Consider the following 23,228-nt stretch of genomic DNA (forward strand, 5'->3'; position numbering starts at 1 on the left):
AGTCTGTCACCCCTGTCATCAGTGATATCACCAGACTGCTTCCTCAACTCTTGCTCATTTTTCCATTTTAGTTTGTAACCCCTGAGCTCGTGGCTGGAGGAGCCAACTGCTCTTAGCATTCTGGCTTCCTTCATGAAGTGCTCTTAGCCTGAAAGGTCTCTTCTTCTTGATCCGTGTCCCAGCAATGACATTGATGTGCCAGTCTGCCATAGTTTCCATGGAATCAGTCCATATTTTCCCTGTAGAAAATTGCAGTGTTCAGGGACATTGCATAAAATTGCTAGTTATCTGCTTGGGAAAAATGTGGAACAGTTTGTTCCCAGATTTGTCATTTGACTGCTTCTGGAAGAAGGCAAGAAGTTCTGAATATGAGTTACTATGTGAATAGCATAGCATAGGGATTAAGTTCTCAGAAACCCTCTACATAACCCAGGAAGCACACTGCAGGTTCTAGTAGAATTCTAAGATTTGCAATGTGATGCCACTTCTAGTTTGGTATTATTCTCCTGCTGCAAATATACTCTAGTGAAAGCAGAAACTGTGAAACATGAAGTAATTTGAAAGGAAAACATTTATACCTGTCCTGTAAGCCTGCAGGTATAGTATTTATTACTGGTGCACTTTAATAGACACATTGAAATAAAAATAAAGAATACAAATTATTTGGTATAGGTACTTTATACTGTATTCCTAAAAAAAAGTTTTAATATTCCTTCTCCTAATGAGAAGGACACACAGATATGTCCAGAAAAGTCCTACGCTTACATTCTAAACCACTTCTGGTTTGGAGCCTTTCTTCATCATGACAACATGAGTAAAGGCAAGGACAGATGGTGTTGCAAGTTCTTAGATCTCTCCAGTATTCTCTGCACCTTCCAGAAGAAGTAGAAAATTCCATCTTTTCCTTTTATCTGGGACTCAAATTGTCTCCCATTTTTGTTGTCTGGTCGCATTTAGCTTCTATGTGACTGTGAGCTCCTTGGTGCAAATCATCTGTCTTGGTCTTGGTGTTGTGAAGTACCCAACAGTCCCTGAAGGACAGTATGAATGAGTTATAAAGGTTTTCAAACAGCCCAAAGATCTATCTGCCTTTAAAATTCTATCATTCTAATTTAGTTCAAACGTCTCACCCCAAAAACTTGTGATACTGGTATATGTCTGGGCCACACTGCTGGCATGGTCATGGCTTTAGATCATTCACTGTATTGATGGGACTAAAGGTTTGCTTGGAACTGAAAGAGAAATCCTGGTGCTTTGCTCTAAACACCCAAACATAAGGAAGATTCAACACTGGATGAATTTATCCCAGATTTTACAACATTGCTTTTCAGGCCCTTAGAAACCTTCTTGTGTGCGGGCTGTCCAAGGTAGCTGGATATACAGAATGCTTTCTTCCAGCCCATGACTGATTCCAAAGGAGTTAAAGTTTGCTGTGAAAATCTGGTACTTCACTAGCAGTGTCTTGGAATGAAGTTTTAGGATGAGGCTTTAATGATCCCAAAAGACCAGGAGACTTTAATAGTCTTATTAGAATTTTCCCTCTGGCTGCTTCAGAGCCATTGCCCTGAACTTTTCCCAACTCCTCATCCATGCTATTCTGCAACAGGTCTCCAGAGGCTCTGTGCAGACTCTCAGAGGGACTTTGGGTTTGGAGAAGGGTAGCCAAGATGTCAGAGACAGAATGGGAAGGCAAGTGTTATATTCTCATTCACCTCACACCCCAGGAATCTAAGAATTAATGCATCCATTGCAGACGAATTTCCCTAGTGGTTAACTGTAATTTCTTGCAGCTGCACAGACATTATTATAGGAATAATACTCTTAATAGCAGCAATGGCTTAGACACAGAAAAAAGATCACTTGTTTTATGGGGGGGAAGAAGACATCAGAGATAAATCACTCTAGATGTATCCGTTATTAACAAATATTTTCTGAGCAACTCTAAATATTCTAATAAATTTTTGGGTTTGGGGTTTTTTTTAATAAATAAATAAAAGAGAGAGCTAAGGACCTAATAATTTTCCTAATAAAGATGCAAACGACACTTGCTCTGAAAATAATGAACTGTAGATAGCTCTTTTATTCAACCTTTTATGTACAGATAGCTCATTAGAATGACTCCCTGACTGAGTTTTGCACAACAGCTGCAATACTGAATTTTGCTTGTAAGTCTGCCCCAGGATGAATTGCCCACGTTCTTTAAGAGGGATACATGCAGTTTGTTGGAGAAGTCTGCACCATCATCATGTTTTTGCTGTTGATATACATGTAGGAGCATTGATTATTGCTCTTCATGACCCTCACCAGACAGATTCAGTTGGACTTTGGCTTTCCTAACTTCCTCCCTGCACACTCTGAGCAGCATCTCTATATTTCTCCAGCTCCTCTGTCTCTACTGCCACTTCTAGTATTCTTCCTTTTTCCATTTAAGTCTTGTCAGGAGTCCTTTGTTGATCCATGTATGCTTCCTGCCATTTTTGTGTGACTCCTTGCTCTGGACCATCCTTGGGCTTGGAGAAGGTGGTTCATAAAATCAACCAGCTACAGATGAAAGCTCTCTCTTGGCTCCTATACAAATATGCAGTTTTTGCAGTTTAAGGATATGGGAAGCAGAGAGACAGCCTGATATATAAATTTGACTTAGATGTGGTTTTGTGAGGGAAAAAGTACTTGAATAATGCATGTGGGTGTTTGCCTAGCTGTGTCTTTCATCTTGACTATGAAGCTTTGAACAGTCACTTCTAAGCATTGCTACAGCATTGGAAAGAGCTGAAAAGACAGTGAAATGTGTCTGCAGAGATCAACAAACTAGCATGTAGAGGTCATTGGAGCAGAGATATGGTAGCAAGAGTGGATGTATTTTCATGCAGATCAGTGTACTTTGCCTATGTTATGCTCCTTCGTGCTTACTTTAAGATGGAGACTGACTTCCTTCATGCTCTGTAGCAGATGACCTGATCTTACTTGCCCACATCAGTTACCATGTACATTAATGTCTTGTCTGTTGGGCAGCGATGATACAAATTACTTCCCAGCTTCCTCCATTCCACTGTGGAAGTGGGTTTGGGTTGACTGTATGTGGTCAACAGTCTTAGTCCTTCAACACTGGTTAAAACACCCAGTGATGGTATCCAGAGAAACCCCCCTTGACTAGCAGCTGTATTCTCACTGACTCTCACAGGTGGGGCATGATGGTGCTACCCCTGAGAGCTGCTGGATGCTGGAAGAGCTCAACATCATCGTGCCAACAAAAGGTGTCATGTATAACTTTGTCTGTAAGTGCTGGCTGGCCAGAGACAAAGGGGATGGTCTCACCTCACGAATCCTCAACATCCTGGATGCAGACTGTGTTAATGTGGGTCTCAAGGTAGGCTCTAGGCTCATCTTGTATCTTTAGCTGTTGCATAGGCCTGTACTGATATTAGTTGTGTGTCAGCTTTTCTCATGCTTTGATTTCTGCATATGGTTTTAGACGTTTGTTCACAGAGGGTTTCTTTGTCGTTGCTTTAGCAAAATCTTTAGAAATGGCCTAGCCTCACTAGCACTGTGAGGACTGTTTTATAATGCTGGTATGGTATAGGCAGATGCAGCCATGGTATAGGCAGAAGGACAGAGCAGGTAGGACACAGTTCAGCAGCATGTCTTCGTTTTGTCACCACACCTGGTACCTATAGATTGGGGTAGCTGCAATATTAACATCTTGGTATAAACTAAGTCTATCATACTATCTTTGAGGAGATACTTGTAATCAAATTAGAGTAGTGGAGGTATGTTTTAACCTCTGCCTAGAGTGACTATACCTCAGGGTTTCTAATACAGGATAGAGAAACTAAATTCAGTTGAAAAGTAATAATTGGAAATTGTTGACACATGTAGCTATTTATCTGCTTGATCTTTGAAATAAATGACTGATTAAAGATGAACGAGGAACAAAATAAAACTTATGTAGTCTTTTCATCCATATATATGAAATTTGTAGTAATCTATGTTACGCCATATTTCAACCAGCTACAAATGGGGAATAGCAGCCTGGGTGACTGGGACAGTAACACTGTGTTTAATACTGGTGTGGCAATTTAAAATATCTATAAATGTGTTTCTATTTACAATGAGGTTACATTTTCATAGCATGTTACTTTTGCTTTATGCAGCTCTTTATTCTCAAGATAAAGACATTCTCCTGAAATATTTCCTGTTCCCCAAACACATGAAAACATGATAACATTTTCAATATCTGAAATCCTTCAGTATGTGAAGGATTAAAAAAACTCAGCACAGGTTTCACTGGTAGAATTGACCTAAGAAGGAAAGAAAACTTCTCTTAAACTGAGTTAAAACTTACTCTCTTAAACATTTCCCATCACTTGTATAACCCCCTAGATGAGGTTTCCAAACTCCTATCTGTGAGCTGATGGCTTGCCTGTAGATTGAAGTAGATGTTAATGAAAACTTATGTTCAGTCTTCTTTTAAAACCCCAATCCTGAATATTTAATTTCATAAGTATGCCAAATATAGACACATCTAACTACATTTTTTTCCTATGATGTGTCCAGAAACCTGCTGAAAGGTTTGAAAGAAATCAGAAGAGATGCTTGAGACATGAAATCAGAAGTGTGTATTTGACTTTCTAATCAGTTTCCTAGTTGAGGGAATTTGGGACTCATAAATAGCTGTAGTTAAAACCTGAGTTTATTTTTTTTTCTTTAGAGTTCAAAGAAGACTAATATGTTTAATATCTCTTGCAAAGTTAATTCTTTTTTGTTGTGCTTTTGTTTGATTCCTGCAAAGCCATACCTACCTATTTCAGTTTAACTTTCCTCTCGACTTGATATCCCCCTTGTGCTGTAAATTGTATATTTGCCTTCCCATACAGAGCAAAATGTTCACCATAGTCAATGTCCACCAAAGTCATTATAATGCATTGGTAAAAGAGCTTTTCTTCTTGAATTATGTTTTGTTGGGGCTGTTTACTTATACTTTTACACCTCTTAAATCCTGAGGGCTTCTTACTATAGATGTGATCTTGAAAACATCTAATTAGCCTAAAAGTCTTAAAGCCACTGACAGCCACTAGGACTTACACACTCTTGAAACATTTTATTCTGAATCCTATTATTCATATGCCAGCAAAGTTAAGCTGATAAGGTGAAAATGATGCAAAACACCTTTTCACAGTTTGGCATACCTTTACTCTGAGATGTGGGAGCACTGAGTTAGATGCAGTAGTGTGCTTCCCACTGGGAAACAGGATACCTACATTTTTCTGCTGCAGAGAGAGTTTGGATGTATAGGCTTAAAAACCATTAACTGTGTTGGACTAAATGTTTCTCAGATAGACACAGAATGCATTTCACAGTTAAGGAAAAGAAACAATTGGACCCTCAGGAACTGTGTTTTTAAAATGGCAAAAATTTGGTGCAGTACAGGGGCCTGGAGCACTGGGAGGTGGCCAGGAGGAGACAACAGTAGTAGGGGGTTGGAGACCCACTCATTGACATGAGGGTTGTGATTCCTGTGGTTCAGAAGTCTTAATTGCTCCCTAAGTATATCATTCTCAAAATGAATTTGTCTCAGTCTCTGAGTCTATGTGAACTGAGAAAATCTGCAGAAAAACTCACAGACCATGAAAACAGGATGGTTCTGTAGCAAGTTTCAATCTCTAACCTTGCCTCTGAGAACCAACAAGCTGTGGTGTAATCATTTCTGGCAAAAAAAAAAAAAAAAAAGAAAAAGCAGATCTCCTGTAAAGCTTTGTCTAGTCTTTTGAACAGGTTTTTGCATGCATTAAGGACAGCTGCTCATATAAGACCTTCTCATTGTTTCAAATCCTCAACAGGTTCTCTACGAAGTCACAGTTGTGACTGGAGACATTGAAAGTGGTGGTACTGATGCCAGTATTTTCATGACAGTCTTTGGATCCAATGGGAACACTGAGGAGATGCATCTGGAAAAAAATGGAGACAGGTACTCTGTGTAACTTTTGTTGTTTAGAAGTGGAGTGATAACAGATTCAAGCTTCAAGAAGCACTTGGGGCTTTGAGCATGCTCCCACTGAGCATTCCTATTGACTTTATAGACTCAGAAGTGGGCCCCTTTTAAGTGTTATTGGAAAGTATTTAGCAAAGCATAAGAAAGGAGAGCACCATGTAGCCAGGGAATCTATTCTTTGCCATTTGTAGAAGTTTCATTTAACCTGTTCCTCAGTGGCTTTAGAGATAAGCATTGTATAGAAAAGTATGGATTGTGAATTACTGCAATGGCTCCAAGAGGATCTGTGGACATCGCATAAAACTACAGGTACAAAACCTATCTTTTGTGGAAAACTGATAAATTTAGTTTAAACATTTTTCAATGGGAATAAATTAATAACTTCGTAATGAAAGAAAGACAAACCAACAAACATACACCTGCCTTGGGAATTGCCTGTGATGGGAAGATGATTTGGTGTATAAAGATGGATTGCAGTATGAAAAGCAGAACATGAGCCAGTATGCCAATTGCTTCCTGAGCTTCATCTAAAGCAAATCAAAGGGCATGATTCTTCACCTCTACTCAGATCTGGACAGACCTCTGTTGCAGTATTCTGTTCACCTCTGGCTCTCTCAACGTAAGAAAGACATGAACCTTTTGTGCCCTGGAGGAGGCCCACAAAAATGGCCAGAGAGCTGGCGTGTCTTCACTATGAAGACAGGCTGAGAGAATTGGACTTGCTCACCCTGGAGAAGATGAGGCTTCTGGACACCTTATATTGGCCTTTTTATACTTACAGGAGGCCTATAAGAAAGATGGGAACAGTCTTTTTAACACAGCCTGTTGTGGTAGGAAAATAGTAAGTGTTTTTAACTGAATGAGGGGAGATTTAGATTAGTATAAGAAAGAAATTTTTCATGATGAGTGTGGTGAGACATTATAACAGATACCATCCTTGGAAGTATTCAAGGCCAAACTGGCTGAGGCTTTGGGCAGCCTGGTCTAATGGAAGGTTTCCCTGCCTATGGCAGAGGGGTTCAAACTACATGATCTGTAAGATATCTTCCAACCCAACCCAATTCTATGATTTTACAAAGATGCTGTCTCTCTTCTGTCTGCTGACCAGATACGAGCAGGCCAGATATGAGACAGCTTGATCCAGAAGCCTACATGAGGGTGATTCCAGGGCCTGCGTTAGTAAGCTGAGGGTACTGCTGAGAAATTGGCTTCTTAGCTTAGGCTCTGTGCCATGCTGATGTAACAATGAGGTTTTGGAACCAAGGATGGCTGGTCTGCAGCTGGCACAAAAGGGACACATGATGATGTCTGTCTGCCCAGATGTGACATTGCAGTGCAGAGATGGAAAGGGGCTGTGGGATGCGCAGAGTGCTGCACTGCTTGCTTTGATATTGCTAAAAGCTGAAATCTATGTTTTCTTCAACAGAAACAGCTAATCCACACTGCAACCCTAGTCTGACACCAGCACTTCTGTAAGACAAAAAACCCACACATGCCACCAATCCATTTTCTAAGGCTTTCCTTTCTAGCAGCTCCCTCAATACAGAAAGTTTTGGCATGCTCAAGAAAGAATAAGGCATTAACTATCTTTTGCATAAAGGCTTCATCAGGCTTAAATTTAAATAACTGTCTACCTCTGATTTTATTCAGCAAAGCATTTATGAGGTGTCAGGAGGGATGAAACTCAGCTTGCTGAGGTAATGCTGGACTCTTCCCCCAGGTTCCTGGTGATGCAGTTGCTCTATCACAGCTTTGAGTATTATATGTGGGCCGGATAATTGAAGATAAGACTCCCTGCATAGAGGTGTTTGCTCAGGGGATGTTTTACTTGAAGCTGTCATAGCAGAGTGGGTGTCTAGGCAAGTGTGTTCAGCTAGGCTTGAAACCTTTGTGTGTTTAGTTAGTAACAAGCATGAGCCTTGTTTGCTCTGAAAAAAAAAATGTAGCAGAGGTGCCGCTGACTAAAATCTCTTTGAGGAACACAGCCGAGTCATGCAGAAAGCCATAGCTCTTGTCCTTGCTCCCCATCACAGGGAGACATTCAAAGTGTGGGGCAATGCACCTGGCTTAGCAGCATGTCTAGCTATTGGTGATACCTCCCTTCCAAGAACTTAGACATTCTCAAACTGCTCTGTCTTCCATTATTTTAAGTGCAACTCAGTTCTAGTATGTAGGAAAATGGACCATGACTGTACTTAAAAGTAAAGAAGACTTCACCAACGACTAACAAAAAATCTCTGAAAGGGACCAGGATGTGTCCAGCCTCTCAAGAAAGGGATTGTAGTTTTGCTCCACATATCCAGGGAAGTGATATCCCTAAACTGTGTGGCCCACAAAAACCCAACACACTTGTCTGTATGGGTGGGATGGATAATTTCTGGTATAATGATATGAAAATGCAATAAAGGAGAGCCACATGTTATTAATTGCTTGGCTTGTCTTCTGCCAGTAGAAGATCTTCAAAAGGTGTTGAACATTTACTGAAGCTGTACAAAGAAGAATGACAAGTAAAATACAGATATTAATATCACTAGGATACTGTGCTATTCTTTGAGAATGTACTGGAACATCTCTGCTAGCTGGAGGAGCTCTGTATCACACCTCCAATTGTACAGAGTTCTTGTTATCTCATTAGCAACCTCTGCAAAGGATATGCATATCCCCAAACACACAAGCAGCCTGTTTCCACACCACTCCCAGCTATGAACAATGCAGGCATCCCAGGCTCCTGTTTCATGTGGAAATCATAGAACAGTTTAGGTTGGAAGGGTCCTTAAAGAGCATCTAGTTCCAACACCTCTGCCATGGGTAGGGACACCTTCCACTAGACCAGGATGCTCAGAGCCTCCAACCTGGCTTTGAACACTTCCAGAGATGATCCACAATGTCTCTGGGCAATCTATTCTAGTGTATCACCACTCTCACAGTAAAGAATTTCTTGTATATATCTAATGTAAATCTCCACTCTTATGCTTTAAAACCATTAACTAATGTTACTACACTCCCTGATAAAATCCCTCCCCATCTTTCATATGCACCCCTTTTAAGTATTGAAAGGCCACAATAAGGTCTCCCTAGAACTTTCTCTTCTCCAGGATGAACACTGAATCATAGAATTGTTAGGGTTGGAAGGGACCTCAAGATCATCTGGTTCCAACCCCCCTGCCATGGGCAGGGATACCTCACACTAGATCAGGTTGCTCAGGACCACATCCAGCCTGGACTTAAAAACCTCCAGGAATGGGGCTTTTACCACCTCCCTGGGCAACCTGCTCCAGTGTCTCACCACTCTTATGGTGAAAAACTTCTTCCTGACATCCAATCTGAATCTACCCATTTCTAGTTTTTTTCCATTCCCCCTAGTCCTACACCTGACACCCTCCCCAGCTTTCTTGTAGGCCCCTTTCAGATACTGGAAGGCCACAATAAGGACTTCTCAGAGCCTTCTCTTCTCCAGACTGAATAGCCCCAGCTCTCTCAGTCTGTCCTCATATGAGAGGTGCTCCAGCCCTCTGATCATCCTCAACACCCTTCTCTGGACACGTTCCAGCACACCCATATCTTTCCTGTAATAGGGGCTCCAGAACTGGATGCAGTACTCCAGGTGGGGTCTCACCAGAGTGGAGTAGAGGGAGAGAATCATCTCCCTTGACCTGCTGGCTATGCAGGCCAGATACAGCCCAGGATGTGATTGGCTTTCTGGGCTGCAAGTGCAGATGCTGGCTCGTGTTGAGCTTCTCGTCCACCAGCACCCCCAAGCCCTTTTCTTCAGGGCTGCTCTCAAGCCAGTCACTGCCCAGTCTATATTGATGCTTGGGATTGCTCCGACCCAGATGCAGAAACCTGCACTTGGTCTTGTTGAACCTCATGAGGTTGTCCTGCGCCCACCTCTCTCAGCCTATTCTCATAGGGGAAGTGCTCCTACCTATTGATCACCTTTGTGGCCTCCTCTGTATCCACTCAGACCTTTGCACCAGCAGCAATGGGTGGCTGAGAGCCACTGCAATGAAATGGTGAAACACCTTTCACCTTTATTGGACCCATCCAGCACCAGCTGACTCACAGCGGCTTAGTGCCTTACAAACCGTCTGTCTAACCTACTGCAGATTTAAGGCAATTCTAGTTACATTACTGTTATTGCCAAGGCCTCTGGGCAACAGAAATATTTATAAGTGCAGACATGGGTAGGAAAGCTTAATGAAATCCCTTAGATAAATTCTTCAGTGTCCTGGAAAAGAATAGCTGCAATCAGCTTGTTTCAGTGCTTCTTCTCTTCTCAAATTCTTGCAGGCTTATGTTCATGTTCGTATAAATTAGGGATAGAAAAGGCCTCTTGGTTCAACCAGTTTGTCACTTTAGCATTTACTTCCCTCTAGTATGACTTTTTGGAAGCAGCAGATGAGTATCCGCCTTATAAACTGTAAAGAGTTAATGAGGGTAAATCATGGTTTCTTTTGCTAACAAACTGGCTATCTTAAAGTTGTTCAGCCTGGGAAGGGTCAGAGTGAGAGGCTTCTTTTAGGCCATAGCGAATATAATGAAAACTGATCACAGAATCATGGGACAATTCAGACTGGAAGAGTCACACCTTTTTCTTAAACAGAAGTGGAAGTCAATCCACCCCAGGCACAGAAGCACATTCTCTTTCTCATAGTGAGACAGTCTGTCTTGGTATCTGATACCACAGAAAGACAAACAACAAGAGGGAGTTTGCTAAAAGAGCAAACATAACCCTTAACAACTGGAAATGGATTGGGACCAAAACATCCTGTCCAAATGTCTCTGGGAGTGCAGGGAAAGCAATGCCTGGATGAAAACAAAGACCTTGGAGCCAATCCCTGTTGCTAACATTTGCAGCTATGCAGGCTCAGATAATGGTGTGAGGGCAATGACATTCATGCTGCAGGATGCAATCTGAGCAGAGGCTGGTAAAGAAATGGGTTTGCACAACTGTAGGAGCTTGCACTGTCTATATTACAGTAGTGCCTATAGTTTGCAGACTTCTCTCCAAACCTCTCGGCAGATGCAGGCAACTCACTCACAAGAAGTATGTATGAAGGAGGAACCTCAACAGTGGTCGCGGTGGTACTTGGTAGACCCCGGAGATTTTGCTGCCTTTCTATTTTGCAAGGGTTGGATTTCCATCTCCAAGCCCACAGCAGGTTTACCAGAGTATTTTGGGAGCAAAACTACAAAATACACTTGCTCAAACAGAATAATATTGAGCCTGAGGCAGCACTTTCACTGGAGCAAGGCTTTTTTCCCAGCATCATTGACACTAAAAGAGAGGTAAGGTAGCTGTGGTCTTAGCTGGTGTAATATCTTCTTCAAGAAGCATATGTTAGTTATTTTTCCCTTTTTCCTGCTGTCAATTGCTATGGATGAGCAGTTCCTACACATCCTTGTGCCTTTGTACAGCAGCCAAGCACAGGATAAGACCTTCCCATACGACGTTATGCAAATACACCCTGGTTCCTACCAAAGACAGAGATGGTTTGCAAATACAGGTTCCTCAGATTCAGGAGAAGCGTGTGGGACAATCAGTTTTGGCTCCCTAACACAATTTGTCTGCATTTACTAAACTTAGGCATTGGGCTCTGACTTGCAATCGGGCTGCTGTATTTAGCTGAGCTGCAGCAACTGTCTATCACTACAGCACATGCAAAGTTATGTGCCATGTCTTGGCAAAAGATGATTAAGCAAAATTGCTTTGCCTTCTAGCTGGGAAGGGATAAAGGGTAGACATGTGGGCAGATGCCAGGAGGAAGGTGATGTGCAGAAACCTGACTGTGAGTCTCTATTGTTCTGGTTACAAATGGAGTGATAATGTATGCTGCCTGGAATGATTCCAGGTGTCTCATATGGGCTTGATTTTCCAGGGGAGGAGGAATCCCTGTCAGATCTGCACTGAGGTGTCCTGTCAAAAAACACAGTAGCTGTTGATTGCAGTACAGGAAAGCTTAAGTCCAATAAAGTACACTCATGAACTTTGAGTCTGTTGTCAAGGTGCAAGTTGCAGCATGGACAGAGGATCAAGAGGCAAAAATACTTTAAAACAGCAATGACGCCTCCTTGGTCTTTCAATCCCTCCAGGTTCGAGCGAGGCCAAGAAGATAGTTTCATTATGGAGATAGCTGATATCGCACCCCTCAGGAAGATGAGGATCCGGACGGATGGGAAGGGGGCTCGCCCTCACTGGTTCCTGGAAAGGGTAATGCACTTACATCGTGTGTCTTCTCCAAGCTGCTTGTGTCAGAGTCTCTCAGCCTTTAAGAAAGAGGAGAAAGGCTGTGACTGACTTGGTTTTAATAATTTTCTAGATCTCACCATTTGTTTTCTCATGGGTTTGTTTGTTTGTTGGGTTTTGTTTGGGGCTTTTTGTGGAGGGTTTATGTTGTTGTTTGGGTTGTTTAGGGTTTTGGTGGGGGAGAGGGGGTTGGGGTTTTGTTTGTTTTGGGTGGTTTGGGTATTTTGGGGGTTTGGGGTTTTGTGGGGGGTTTGGTTTGGTTTGGTTTGTTGTTTTTTTTTCAGGAGAAATTGAGTAAAAAACAAGACAGCAAAATCTGTGCTGTAAAGTTTCACCACACTCTCAGCTGTTAGATTTCACTCTCCCTCCCTGCAAAAGAGCCTTGGCTAGCTACCCAGGGCACTTGCAGTATTTTCTGGTTCCTGGGATGCAACCTCAGCTCCTGCAGACACCTGTTCTGCTATGAGAGTAGAGTCTCCACTGCCAGGTAGGGATAGCTAGTGCGAGCCTGGGCTGGGTAGGGCATTTCCGGAGAATTCATACTTGCAGGTAAAGCATCCTATTTCTTCCCTTCCCTTCTAATTCCAGCACACAAGCAGATTTATTTATTTTCTTGATCATACAAATGAGGTATCATTTTCTTCTTACGTTTTGAACACAGCATGCAAAATGGCTCCCACTGCTTCTTGCAACTGTATTTTTTATCTTGTGAACTGTCTTGCACAAATGCACAAGGCTTTCCCTAATGTCCTCTACCAAACCACCAGTTTGTAAAGATCTTGTAAAGATCACTTAAATTTGGGCAGCTAAATGTAGTTTGTTCGTTATGGGTCTCTATAATTGTATTTCTAAGCCATGGATGGAATGACGTGTTGATTCAATATCATCAGATGTCATTAAAGGAGAAAGACATCATTGATGTGTTTACCCAGCATGTTTTTTTCTGGAGTAGACATCCCACTGGATTTCTGTATCTTAGTTTTTTTAGCAAGAATAGTTTAAGACTCAATAGCTTAACCAATGGTCAGAAAGAATAATGGGTCCTTTATCCATTCCAAATACTCTGAAACTGTTCTTCCTTTACCCCACAAACAATGTGTTTCTAAACAGTAGTCCTAGCTGGTCACCAGTTTCCCACCTCTATTCACCTCTGTTAGCATGGGCTCAAAAGTATTTCTGTTGTGCAGTAACATTTATACTTGAGCATTGCTGCCTCTTTTTTCTCAGCAACTCTTGTTCAGCCTTTGAAAGCATTAGACCTCCATCATATATCTTTTGGATAGATGCCATAGACACACATTTTTTCTCTCTGCACCTAAGGAATAACTCAATATGATCTCTGATTTGAATCAGTCATCTTGGTCAAATTCTCTTTGCCAGCTGCACAATAGGTTTCCCTGAGTTTTATAAATCATATTCATAGAAAATGGAATCAAATAAAGCTTATTCATTAAGAGACATTCCAGATCCAGCAGTCATGAATTAGCAATAGCTCAAAGGCAAGGGACAGTTACATCTTCAGTGGCAGGTAGCATCTCCCCACCTTCTTGTCGCTAGCTCTGTACAGCTGTTCCAACACCTGAGCATGTTGGACTGCCCCACCCAAAGCCAGGCTTTCTCAGGTAAGCTGGCTGTGCCGGGTTACACCCATCCTGGATGGGGCTGAAAGAACCCAGCCCCCAGGTGGACAAAAGAAACTTAATCCGGGGGAGACATGGCTCCTCCCCTGCCGGAAGAAAGGGGGTCCCCTGACTCGAAAGTGGTCTATTCCACTCCCCTTCCTGTCCAGCAAGCCTATGAAAAGGGTGGACAGGCAGCTGCTCGCTCTTTTTCCTGCCTCATCCGCTCAGAAGAGCACTGCTGCTGCTGCCTCCTGCACTGACCACGTGGCTGTGGCCTACTTCCTTCCAACTGAATCCGCTCACATCCAGGGGAATACAAGGCCATCCAGGCTTGGTGTTGTGTATTTTCCCATTTACCCTCATCCCTCACCTCTGTGAACCCTCCCTGCTACTGAGATAGATAGATAGATAGATAGATAGATAGATAGATAGATAGATAGATAGATAGATAGATAGATAGATAGATACACACACACATATATATATATATTCCCCTCCCCTTTTGGAAAAAAAAAAAAAAAAAGAAAATTTACTTCTTTTACTTCCAAACTGATTTCAGACTATTTCTTTCACAAATTTACTTCCCCTCTCCCCTACCTTTTTTTTTTTTTTTTCTCTTTCCTCTCTCTCCACCTTGCCAGGAGAAAAGGGAGAGGGGCAGGGGAAGAATCTCAATTTGTTATCATTCGAGCTCCTGAACTCCAGTCAGAGCTCCAACCACCACACTGGCAAAACAGACTCTCATCTAGACCTCCTCAATGGGCCTATAGCACTTTTACAGACCTACAGAAGCAACAAGTTGACTCTGCACACAACTCTTTGAGACCAGGATAACACATAGTTTCTGTTATTCTTAGAGAAGCAGAGTGTGAAGGATCTTCTATCTCCAGTGATACATCGAGAACTTTATTTATTAGTGTCATTTCCCATATTCACTACAAAGGTAAACATGACATTTGCATTCCCATGCAGAGAGTAAGGATAGGAGTGCTCTGGAAGAAGGAGAGGAAGAATTTGTGTTCTCTGATTTGTATTCCAGCCTTGAAAACTTATGTATCCTGGTGTGACATGAAAAGTGATCTAAGCCCATTTCCATTTCTGTCAAAAGTGCACATTAAAGCTGCATAATGAAATACTTGTGGGGGTAGTGCTAAACTCTCAGACAGATGGTTCACAGTTAGTGCTAACTAGCACAGTGAAATGAGAAGCTAGATTAAGCCATCAACTCCGTAATTAACCATTTGTTGCTCCATTTATCTACAGAATATTCTCAGTTTTCTTGTTCTATTAAAATAACAATAAGTGATCTTCTTAATTCTCTCTGGTCTTTTTGTAAACTGTGTCTGGTCATAATTTGTACTGCTTTTACTTGACCAGAATAGAAATGAATAAATACCAACTAAGGTGCATGAATTATCAATGATGTTCTACACAGCTAAAAGCTGCAATTTATAAGCAAAGGACTAGTCTTCTTTTTTTTCTGTCTATATAAAACACACTGAAATTCCATTCATAATCTCAGCAAAGTAATGAATTTACTGTTAAATATTCATATTGCAACAAAAGTGGCTATAAGTTTTAAATGCTGATACCTAATCCTCTATAGGGAACAAAATTTGATTAGTAATATGTTGGGTAAAATGAATATTATTGACAGTTGCTATGTGCATAAAGACATAATGAAAGCTCTCCAAAACTGATACCATCACTGCTGGGAGAGACACAGAGTTTGATTATTTTCTTCTGACCTAATGCTGAATCTCATGTTCTTCCACATCAAGATACCATGGCATTGTTTTGTTGTTCATGAAAATCAGATCATAAAAATCACAGAATTGTTTGGGTTAGAACAGACCTTGAAGGGCCGTCTAGTCCAATCCCACTGCAGTGAGGAAAGACATCTTCAAATAGATAAGATTGCTCAGAACCCCCTCCAACCTAACCTAGAAATTTCCAGGAATGAGGCATCTGCCACAAACCTGAGCTACCTGTACCAGTGCCTCACCATCACGTTGTATAAAAATTGTGTCTTTTAATTGGGAAATTTATCTAATGCATGGTTTGAAAACAGTCCGCTGGGATATAGCTGGTTCCTTAGTCCACAGGATGATTTCACCTGCTGCCCAGTGTCCTAGATACAAAATTGAAAAGCTAGAAATAAGAAAGAATGAAAGCTGTTTGAGTGAAGTAACAGAAATTATGAGACTGTTGAATTCTGCAGAGTTGCTTCCCTCAGAATTTTAATGTTACTTTGTGCTGTCAAAGCTAGGCAGATAAGAAGCTGCCTTAATGAAGCACTAATTGCAATGCATTCAAACATCACAATAATCTTGAATGTGGGACTCTGTCTTTATTCAGTTCTTTTGCTTCATCTAAAGGGCATGAGGAGAAGTTGAGACAATTCATTATATAGATGAAGCTGACTGATATTCTTTTGCAGCAGAGGAAAACCTTTTCAGTTTACAGCCGAAGGACCCTTTTTTTAAAGTGAAAACTAATGATGTGCAACAGAGCCATAGAAACCTGCATTTGAATCTTTAAAGATTAAATCCTAGGACTATGTATTTTGGTGTTAGTGGGATGTGAGCCCCTGTGAAGTGTATTTTGCATTGCATCTGGGACAAGACTGGGCAGAAGTAAATCAACTGATTGGACATGCCAAACCTTTCTGTTACAGCATACAGCACACATTGAATTTCAAGTTGCTGGTTTAAAGTTCCTATCAGCTATGATATTTGCTCATATACAAAACAGACTATCAGCATTTTATTTACAAACACTGCTTCTTCTTTTTCATCATTGTTTATAGGTGTTCTACAGCTCAAGTAAAAGCCGTGCATCATTAGTGATAAAGTTTGAGCTTAAGAGCATGCAGTGTGTCCACAGCAAGCTTTTAGGTATCTTTAAAAATTGTTTAGATGCAATGTAAAGTAGCAGGCTCATTGACAAATAGTAGCTATCTTCTTTTATTCTGAAAGGAGCAGGGAGAATATGAAAATAATCTCAGCTCAGTTCCCTGAGATGACTTTCTTTACCCCTCATGATCAAAATCAAAATCCTGCATAATTTTCTGTTTTCACAACACCCACAAACATCTCCTTGTAGGATAATAATTTTGTGCTATTTTAGTAATGGAAAAATCTATGCTGAGCTTTCACCTCTTCTACCAAACTCTTTAGGCCTCAAGCAATCTGAGAGAGGGAGAGATACCTTGAATGGCTGTTTACCTGCTCCTAGCTTGGGTGGGAGATGTTACTTCCCTGGTGACACCCATCTCCAACCACTGACTATAGAGAGGTCAGACATGCATTGTTTTGTCTGGATGCCTGATGTTCAGGAGGTTCACACTTGGTATTCTGGTTAGAGGTGGAACAGAAACAATTCCCTGTTCAGTGATTTTACTTTTCAGCTCAGTCTCTTCTAAGCAACTGCACTTCCTGAAGTTAATGGCATATATATGTCTGCTTCTAGCAGTGATAACACTCAATGTTTATAGTTACTACCAAGGATTGGTGTGCAGAAAGGCTCTTGCTTACACGTGATCCTATGGAGACCAAGGTCTCTGCTAACCCTTGTGTACCACACTGAAGGGCTGTAAGTCACCACGGTGACCAGTCTGGACTCTGGGACAATTCAATATCAGTTTTTCATATATTTGTATATATTTCATTATTTTCCTATCAGTCTATTTTGGTTTTATTATTACTTTTTCATTAAAGCTGTTTTATATTTTTTCCAACTGATAATCCTCTTTTTCTTATTCCCTTCTCTTCCCCTGTGGAAAGGGAGAGGGGATAATAGAGCATCTGTCATTTGTTTAGTGGCCAGTCCAACCCTAACCCTTGAAACTAGGTAGACAACATATTCACATTGTGACTGCACAATCAGCCTGCCATAGGTTTCCTGATACTTCCACATCCCTTGCTGTGATCTTCCCTAAGCAAAGCTTGTAAAAATAATCTTTCTCCTTCCTGCTACTCTCTAGAGCAACATTCCAGAACCATCAAAGAACAAGATAGCAGAGGCTGCTTTCTCTGTATGTGCTAACTGCTTACATGAAGCTGCATGTTGATGAAATAACTTCTCCTTGATGAAAGGCTGGGGATGGAAAGAGAGGGCCTTTTGCTCTGGCAGCATTAGCAGCCAGACCGTTTCTCCCAGACAGCATCTGGAGTGTTGGGCATGGCCTGGATACTTGTGAAAGGTCTGATCCCTGTCTGTGAGCACACTCCAGCTGGCAACTCTAATCTCCTTCTACTTTCCACTGCTTTACTGACATTTCCTTGAGAGCTTTGCTCAGGACATTTTGCTACTAACAGCCTCACTGCCATTTCGAGCAGGGCAGAGGTACAGCTTCCTCCAGCAACAGTTCATTCACAAAGGGAAAAAAAAAAAAAAAAGGCTTTTTCAGTCAATAGGAGATTATGAGATTATTCACAATTCAAATTTGCATGTTAACCAAAGTTTCTAGATTTGATTCCTAAGAGGATGTAGGTGTTGTTCACAGATCTGTGAGAGTGGAGATTTCCTTCTGGTCTGTGCTTCAGCAGAAAGGACAGCAGCTGAGGTGGTGGAGACCTGATTTGTTCTTGGTTCACAGCAAGGATTTGATTTAACACCTCTTGACTCACAGAGCAGTTTTTCAACCACAAAGTAATAGTGACCAGCTGTGAATATACATCTTTTTAGAAAAGTGGGATACCTTCAACAGCCCCAAAAGTCCTGTATTTCTGGGATGAAATTGCTCTGTTACAGATGTGTTCAGCATCAGGCAGAGAGAAAATCACAGATGAGTGTCCTACCTGTGGAACTGCACAATGTACAAATAGTATGGCTACTGCTTCAGCTTTAGGGCTAAAGGCTTCCTTAAAATCTTTTTTAAGTCCTGAAACAATGTTCATCTTTTGAACTGCTAAAGGCTCCAGCAAAGCTTGGCTGAGGTCAACAGATGGACTGGGATACAAGCAGTTTGAGGACAGAATCTGTGCACATTTTATCCAAAGAAAAGTTTTATAAGATTCTTGGGCTGATGAGAGTACAGAAGAAGGTCATTAAGATCATCAAGAAGCTGAAGCACATGGCTAGGAGAGTCTGAAGTAGATGGGGTTTTAAGCCTGAAGAAAAGGCTGAAGAAGAATACAGTTTTCTGGTGCTTAAGGCAAGGTTACAGAGACCGTAGATCCATTCACTTGTCATAGATGAACACTGAAAGGGCCTGAGACACTGAACTCAAGTTGCAACCAGGAAAATCCTGATTGCATGTAAGGAAAAAATTTCTTCCCAGTGAGAGTAGTGCAGCTCTCAGATGGGGAATTTGAGTTCTGGGGGAATCTCTACACTGGAAGTTTTTCAAAACTCACTTGGACATGGCCTGGAGATGGGAATAGACACCTCCAGGTGTCTGCTCAACACTTTCCATGACTCCATGTTTCACTTCTTCCTGATATCATGCCACACTTGTCCGACATGTCTGGGCTGATGTTTCCATGGCTTTTGCAGAGATGTGCCTTGCAAGACAATGCTTGCTGATGCACTGTTATGCTCAGGTATGGTCTCTCTTTCTGTTAAATGGCAATAAAAATGGTAATTTACAGCCCTGCCTCTTCCTTTCGCTCCAACTCCCTGCAGTTTAGTGAGAATTTACTGCTAGGTTTTTGATAAAGTGCCTTTCTCCCAAGTGGACTGATGCTCCATTGAGCCCACATTGAACAGGACACATAAAAGTGGATATTTTATTAGATGTTAGTTGGAGCAGCTCACTGGCTTGTTCTAAATAGCTTTGTATTCTGTTCCTATCACAACAACATCTCAGCTTCTTCCCATGACACATTAGACAGTGTGACTAATATCTGTTGCATACTGTTTGTTCTGTCACCTTTTCACAAAGGGAGAAGTGTGTGAAACATTAAGTTGTGCTTGCCTAATTTTATCCTGTGCATTGCTTTGACTTGTTTGGGGTTGGTTTGCATATCTCTGTAATTATTGCTGTGTTTCTGCACAGGGGCAGGAGAAAGAAAGATACTGTGTATTTCAAGAAGAGGTAGTGAGGTTTTTCAAAACTCTCAGTTACCACTTTAGAGTGAATTCCATACTGACTTCCAGGAAAGACCTGACTTAGAGATGAGTTCTGTCCAGAGCTTAAGTCAGATGAGCAAGTTTCTTCCTATGCTTTACCTCATGCATGAAAAAGTCCAATGTCACGAAGAGCATTTCTCAGGACAAGTCACCACAGCAAATGCTGTCCTTAGGAGAGAGCTCTATTTGTCCCAGAAGAGCTCAGTATGGATTTTGAAGCTATGACCAAGCTCTACCCACATCCTACCACGTGCTTTATAAGTTTAATCTTTGCCCTCATTCAAACTGTAGCGGAAGTTTAGCTGAAATTTTCCTTTATTATGACTTTCTACAGATCACCCTGAAGAACTTAACTAATCAAGAAGTGGCTACTTTTACCTATGGTGAATGGCTGTCAAAGCTGAAAAATGACAAAGGAAGTCTTGAATGTGAGATGCCAGCTGTCATAAATGACAACCAGATGATGGAGGACACAACATACACTCTTCAGGTTAAAACCAGTGATGTTGGAGGTATGTCCATGGTGGATATTTTATGACTTTTCTGGTACAAAGTTTGATTTTTAGCAGTGGAAAACATCTCCTGCTTAATTTCAAATTATGCTTAAAAAATAATTTAGTTCTACTATGCTGGAACACCACCATTTTGGTTGGTTGCTCACCATAACATTGTTACGCCACTGGATTCATCCTCACCTGAGTACTGAACATAAAATACTTAGAAGGAAGGCCTAGATTTGCCTGCTCTGCTTGCTCTGAAGACACTTTAACTGAAGCTATTTCCAGACCATGTTGCAATGGTCAGGAGCATGTGCTTTCACTTTAACTATGGTCAAATCTGGTTTGTGTTCAGGTCTTTGGTCAGCACTATATGCTTTGCCCAAAGAGGACAGCAGTGTTTCGCTCTCCTTTTCCAAGTATTTTGAGACCATTTATCTCCAGGCCATGATAAACAATCCCCAAATGTATACCAGACAGAAGAGGTGGAACAGAGTATAAAGAAAGCTGCAGAGCTTCAAAAGCCAAAAAAACCCAGAGATTTCTATGTCACTTCCTGAGTTCACTGCCTCTTTTAATGAGAACTTCTGGCAGACTGTTGAGTGAAAGCTGCAACAACAACAAGCTGCCTCATGCCAAATCAGGGCAAGTTAGACATTATCTTGCAGACACCTTGTTGGAAAGGCTGACCCTCAAAGGGGATTCTGCCACAGCAATGCACAAAATCACCTCCTGATCTCTATCTTTTTTTTTTCCCCATTTGCAAGTGGTAATTTATGCAGCTTGTGAGGTTTGATCTCAGAATATCAAAATTCCCCTGGCAGAGTGTCTTTTTGCCACCTCACCATTTTTTATCTATCTGCTTTTCATGCCACTTCATTGAAAAACATGTCGTGAAATACGAAAAAAAAAAGGAAAACAAAAAGAAAGGAGGTTTGTTTATGTATCTGGTAATCCATCTAGTAAAATCTGGTAGATCTTTCTGTGACCTTTCTGTGAAATCCAACTCTAACTCACAAAGATGGTCGAAATAGAAATAAGAGAAGAATAGAAGATGACAAGAAACAGCAGACAGATCTGCCCTTCCTATTGAATAAAGGATGACGGGTATTAATGATGAAACATTTTATTTCATTATGAGCAGTGACAACCAGTAAGAAAGAGCAGATTACAGAGGGGTTTCAGAGAGTCTGTTTATTATTAAATCACACAACACACTGACATAATGCTGAACTTTATCCTGTTTATCTAAAGAGGGTACAAATCATGAACTATCTTCCTTTTTTGATCATTATGCATTCCATAATTACTCCTGGTTGGACCATTTCAAGAAAAATGATGTTTTATCCTTGATAGCTAGTTTAAACATGTTATATTGCATCTTGCCACACTGACATTGTCTAGGGACAGCAATTCTCCACAGTGGATAGAATGAGACATGTTTATTTCTAGGTATAGTTTTTTTCTCTGAAATAGGTTTCAGCTTTTCAGTGCACCACGGGCATCAAAACAAACATAAAAAGAAAATGTAGGGTAGGATTCATCTCACCTATTTTGTCATTCTCAAAAAAATTGTCCTTGTGTTCTTAACACATTCTAGTCTAGGCTATCTCTGGTCATCTCAGCTGGAAGAGGAGTCTTAATCAGTGGTTTGGATCATACTCTGGAAGGACTCTGTCACTCTGTCTTCATCAGATTCAGGCAGAGCCAACACAATGCAGTTTGGATAAATGGCTAAAGTTAGGGAAAATGAATCCTACAAAATGTGTCCTGCAGTGAACTAGGAAGCAGCAGTCATTTCCTCCCCTACATACACACATATTTAACAACAGTCCTGTTTTACTTCTTCCTCAAAGAAACCTTTGAGTTACATTTTGGCTTTACAGAAGTCATTCAACTTGGATGGTCATGTAACTTAGGGAGGCTACATCATGAGAGGGAAAGACTCCCCTCTTGCAAAGGTCAAACCTCCTTTCTTTCAAAGGCCATATTCACAGGCTACCAAAAGTACCTCAGATGGCAGCTCTCAGAGTAAACACAGATAATGGAGAAGATGTTAGAGCAGACACATCCCACATCAGATGGGCAATCTTTGGTTAAAACTGGTATCTCTATTTCCTAATGATCTTAAAAGAGAAGTAACTCATATTCACATTTTCTTCAAGGTATGACCCACAGATGGCTCATTCTGTGGCACAAGAATGTCCTTGATTGTTAATTTTTATTTACACAGACTTCTTGTATTCTATATGTAGGCATCAATACATAGCAATGCAATAAAAATGGAGAAAGAACAAATACTGCCTTTTCATTTTCCAAGCATTAACAAAGCAGGAGGGTTTTATCTCTACTGTTAAAAGATTAACTAGTATGTTGTCAGCTCAGCTACAGCCTACAAATTACATAATTCAGGATGGTTGGTGTCAGTTCCTATTGCCTGATCCAAGTCTCTGTTAAGTCAAAAGGAAGCCTCAGAAGGCTGTAACTCAAGCTTACAGTTTGTTTAAAAATTATGTAGCTGCTCAATAAGAATCATTAAATCTGACACTTATGTTGTAAGGGTTCTCTGAAGGTTATTTCATCATCTTCCTGCTCAAAGGACTAGGTCAAATCAACTTAGATTCTACCCAGGCAAGAGATGGTGATTCTACCACCTCCCAGGGTACCTGATCCATATCTGCACCATTTTCCATAGCAGCTTGTGTTTATGTCCCCCTCAGATATGGTTGGGCGTCTCCACAGTACACAACCATGTTGTCATCATCATCACTGTCCCTCCACATGGTTAAGAAGCCCTT

General features: G+C 41.1%; 1 protein-coding gene across 1 annotated transcript in view; it reads left to right on the forward strand.

The window, feature by feature from the left end:
• Nucleotides 1-23,228, forward strand: part of LOXHD1 (lipoxygenase homology PLAT domains 1) — a 169,460-nt gene that overhangs the window by 122,606 nt on the left and 23,626 nt on the right. Inside the window, exons 32-35 of the mRNA XM_054397236.1 lie at nucleotides 3,182-3,367; nucleotides 5,838-5,965; nucleotides 12,083-12,200; nucleotides 20,268-20,445. Coding sequence (XP_054253211.1) covers nucleotides 3,182-3,367; nucleotides 5,838-5,965; nucleotides 12,083-12,200; nucleotides 20,268-20,445 — 610 coding nt within the window. The remainder of the gene's footprint in view (nucleotides 1-3,181; nucleotides 3,368-5,837; nucleotides 5,966-12,082; nucleotides 12,201-20,267; nucleotides 20,446-23,228) is intronic.

This window comes from Indicator indicator, chromosome Z, assembly GCF_027791375.1.
Source record: "Indicator indicator isolate 239-I01 chromosome Z, UM_Iind_1.1, whole genome shotgun sequence".
NCBI classification, from domain to species: Eukaryota; Metazoa; Chordata; class Aves; order Piciformes; family Indicatoridae; genus Indicator; species Indicator indicator.